The sequence below is a fragment of the Pyxicephalus adspersus genome, chromosome 5 (genome assembly GCF_032062135.1).
Source record: "Pyxicephalus adspersus chromosome 5, UCB_Pads_2.0, whole genome shotgun sequence".
Classification (NCBI taxonomy): Eukaryota; Metazoa; Chordata; class Amphibia; order Anura; family Pyxicephalidae; genus Pyxicephalus; species Pyxicephalus adspersus.
This window is the reverse complement of record NC_092862.1, coordinates 421,560-424,777: the sequence shown is the minus strand read 5'-3', so window position 1 is coordinate 424,777 and position 3,218 is coordinate 421,560. Positions and strand designations below refer to the sequence as shown.

The 3,218-nt window shown below is 47.3% G+C and overlaps 1 protein-coding gene across 1 annotated transcript in view; it reads left to right on the top strand.

Moving 5' to 3' along the window:
* Positions 1-1,135: 1,135 nt before the first annotated feature.
* ARHGAP39 (Rho GTPase activating protein 39) overlaps positions 1,136-3,218 on the top strand; it is a gene marked incomplete in the record, with an annotated part of 23,997 nt that continues 21,914 nt past the window's right edge. Inside the window, 1 exon segment of the mRNA XM_072410519.1 lies at positions 1,136-1,566. Coding sequence (XP_072266620.1) covers positions 1,175-1,566 — 392 coding nt within the window.

The following is a 3,218-nucleotide window of genomic DNA, read 5'->3' as shown; positions in this document are numbered from 1 at the left end:
GTCAGGACAAAATCATCCCCTGGAAAGGTTTCCTGAGGCTTCATCGCTGGATTCATGGAGAGGTCGGAGAATCGCGGAGAGGTGAGTGTACCACGTACAGGGTGTGCTGAGACTAAATGTTCAGAGACGTGACAGGGTCTCTTTATTCTTCATAAAATGAGGGCCAGTGGGGGCTTATTGGGCTCTGGCTGGGAGTTTACATATTAAAAATCACACAGGAAGTGCAGTACATGGGCAGTGACTGGGGGCATATTGATGGGAAGGCAGAGTAATGGGGTAATACACAGGGACTGGCATGGTGTAATTATACAGCTATGGTGCAAAGTAACAGATTTATAGTGCTGAATGCTGGATTGCAAAGGGTTAATACACAAACATATTGGCCCTGATTTATTAAAGCTCTCCAAGGCTGGAGAGAATACACTTTCACCAGTGAATCTGGGTGATCCAGCAAACCTGGAATGGATCTGATCCAGGATTTAAAACATTTGCTAACAAATAGCTAATGACATTGAATAAATCCATTCCAGGTTTGCTGGATCACCCAGATTCACTGGTGAAAGTGTATTCTCTCCAGCCTTGGAGAGCTTTAATAAATCAGGGCCAATACCTAATCTGTGGGCGTATTGAGGTATGGTGTGTGCTGGGTATGATGTGTACGGTATATATGCTGGTATATTATGGGGTATATTATATGCTGGGTGTATTTCTCTGTATTTCGGGTAGGGCTATGTATATTATACTCTGTATGGGGTATATTATATGCTGGGTGTATATTTAATGTGTAGGGTGAGGGTGATGTCCCTGTCCTTCCCGGGTAGAATCCTGTAGAACTGCGGGCAGCCACAGTCTTGCTGATGTCCTTGTAATTGGTTGCAGAGTCCCCCCACAATATTTTGGCTCCTCAGGAACCCCCGTGTCACCAGCAATGTGGATGGGTGCTATGGGGAGGGGGCGCAGGGAATCTGAGCAGACTTTCATTTCGGGGTAAAGTTTTCCTTAGATATCTTAGAGAAGGAATAGATTCACATTAGTAGAAGCCTGTGAGGTCGGTGTGAATTATTTTATGTCAATGGATTCCTGGTGAATGTGGCCCCAACATTACAACATCATATTTTCTTTATTTTCCAGGCTGGAATGGGTGGAAATCATCGAGCCTCGTACACGGGAGTGTATGTATGCCAATCTCATCACCGGGGAGTGCGTGTGGGACCCGCCGTCCGGAGTGCGGATAAAACGGACCAATGAGAACCAATGGTGGGAACTGTTTGACCCCAATACCTCGCGCTTCTACTACTACAATGCCAGTACTCAGAGGACTGTATGGCATCGGCCACAAAACTGTGATATCATCCCACTGGCCAAACTGCAGACCTTAAAGCAGAACACCGAGTCACCCCGAGCCTCTACGGAGAACAGCCCAGGGCGGGGCAGTAATGTCAGCCGGGAGGGCAGCACCAGCTCTTCTCTAGAGCAGGAATTGGACACGGGAGACAAATGCACCGACCAGCTCAAATCCAATCGCCATTCGGCACCCTACTTCGTGGTGAAAGAGGACTCAGACAGGTATTGTCACCATTATTCACTATGGCTGGCTATCATGTGATCATTCAAAGCCAATACACTGGTACTGTGATTATCTCATGTGATCAGTGGGTGCCAGTGTTTTTATAATGATCAGTATGATGATGACCTATGATCTGCCATGGTCAATGACAAAAAGATGGCAGTATGCTGACATATGTGTAAGTAATAAATATATGCTGACAGTGTGACAGTCATGTGATAAGCCAGGGCCAATGTAATGAAAGCTGGAAGTATAATCATCTCATCCTGGAGGAAGCTGGCAATGTGGTGGTCATGTGATGAACTGGGGCCAATGTAGGGAAAGCAGGTTGGGTAATTTATTCATGTGATTTGGTAGCTGGCAATAGGACAATGTCATGTGATCAGCTGGGACCAATCTAGAGGCAGCTGGCAGTGTACTGGTCATGTGACCAGTCAAGTTTATTGTATTGACAGTTTACAGTGTGAGAGCTGGCGGTATGAACTCGTCATGTGATTATTAAGGTCCAATGAAGAGGCTTCAGATCATTTGAAGTTTGTTAAATTTCCATTTAGAGCAAAATTTCTCCTTTCTGCCCGTTTTTGGTGCTCTGGCAGATTGCACCGATTTGTACAGAGTACCCCTCCTGTGCCCATTATGAGGGGCTCCCACCATCCCTTTTCCTGGGTCTGTACCCCTCCTGTGCCCATTATGAGGGGCTCCCACCATCCCTTTTCCTGGGTCTGTACCCCTGCCATTGGATGAGTTTGCCCATCTGCACAGCCGTTCTCAGTAGCTGCATTTCTTTTTTCCCCATTTCTCATTGTCTGTGGATTTCCCTTTATAAGGTGCCTTGGATCTGCGGGATATCTCCCCCTGCCAACTGCTCTGAGGGCCGGTGCCATCTACCCAGCATTGGGTGTCAGGGGTCCTTCCCCTCACCACACCACCCGGGGCAATACCACCGAGAGCTGCCCAATGTACTAACCTGAGCACCACTTTGTTACTAGGATAGTGACCCCAGGACATGAGAATCGGGGTATTTCCATTTATTGGGGGTCATCAGGGAATGCAAACTAAAAGCATCTATAGCGCCCATCAGCCATGGCAGCAGTGCATAGACGCCCTCATCTCCCTGCTCCTGTGATTGGTTCCCTGCTAAGTCTGTAGAGTATTATCACCCAAGATTCACACAACTTTCTACCAGTTTTCCTTTTGCCAGGTGAATCCAGAAAGTTTAGTGGGTGATTGCTGTGAATGGCGTTCATTACTCCTCATTCCTCCCATTTGTGTCCTGGAATCAGCGATATTCCCGGCTGCCATGGTGAATCTCCTTTCCCCGCACTTCTCCCAATGATTCACCCTCATCATTCAGATTTATTTCCTATTGAATGGACTGTGGCCCTGACCCCCTCGCAGGGTGACGTTGTATAATGAATGGGATGCATTTTACAGAAATCACTTGATTGGATGATTCCCGCTGTGTCACCCATGGGTTCTATAATGCACATCGGTGTATCAGAATGGCACCAGGTAGGTACAACCATGGCAGTATATCCGGCCCGTGTTCATGTTAGCTATCAATGCCCATTACCCACCCAGCATTGCCCCCTAGATACAGAATACCTGGCAATATCTGCATGGAGTATGCATGTTCTCCCCATATCTGGGT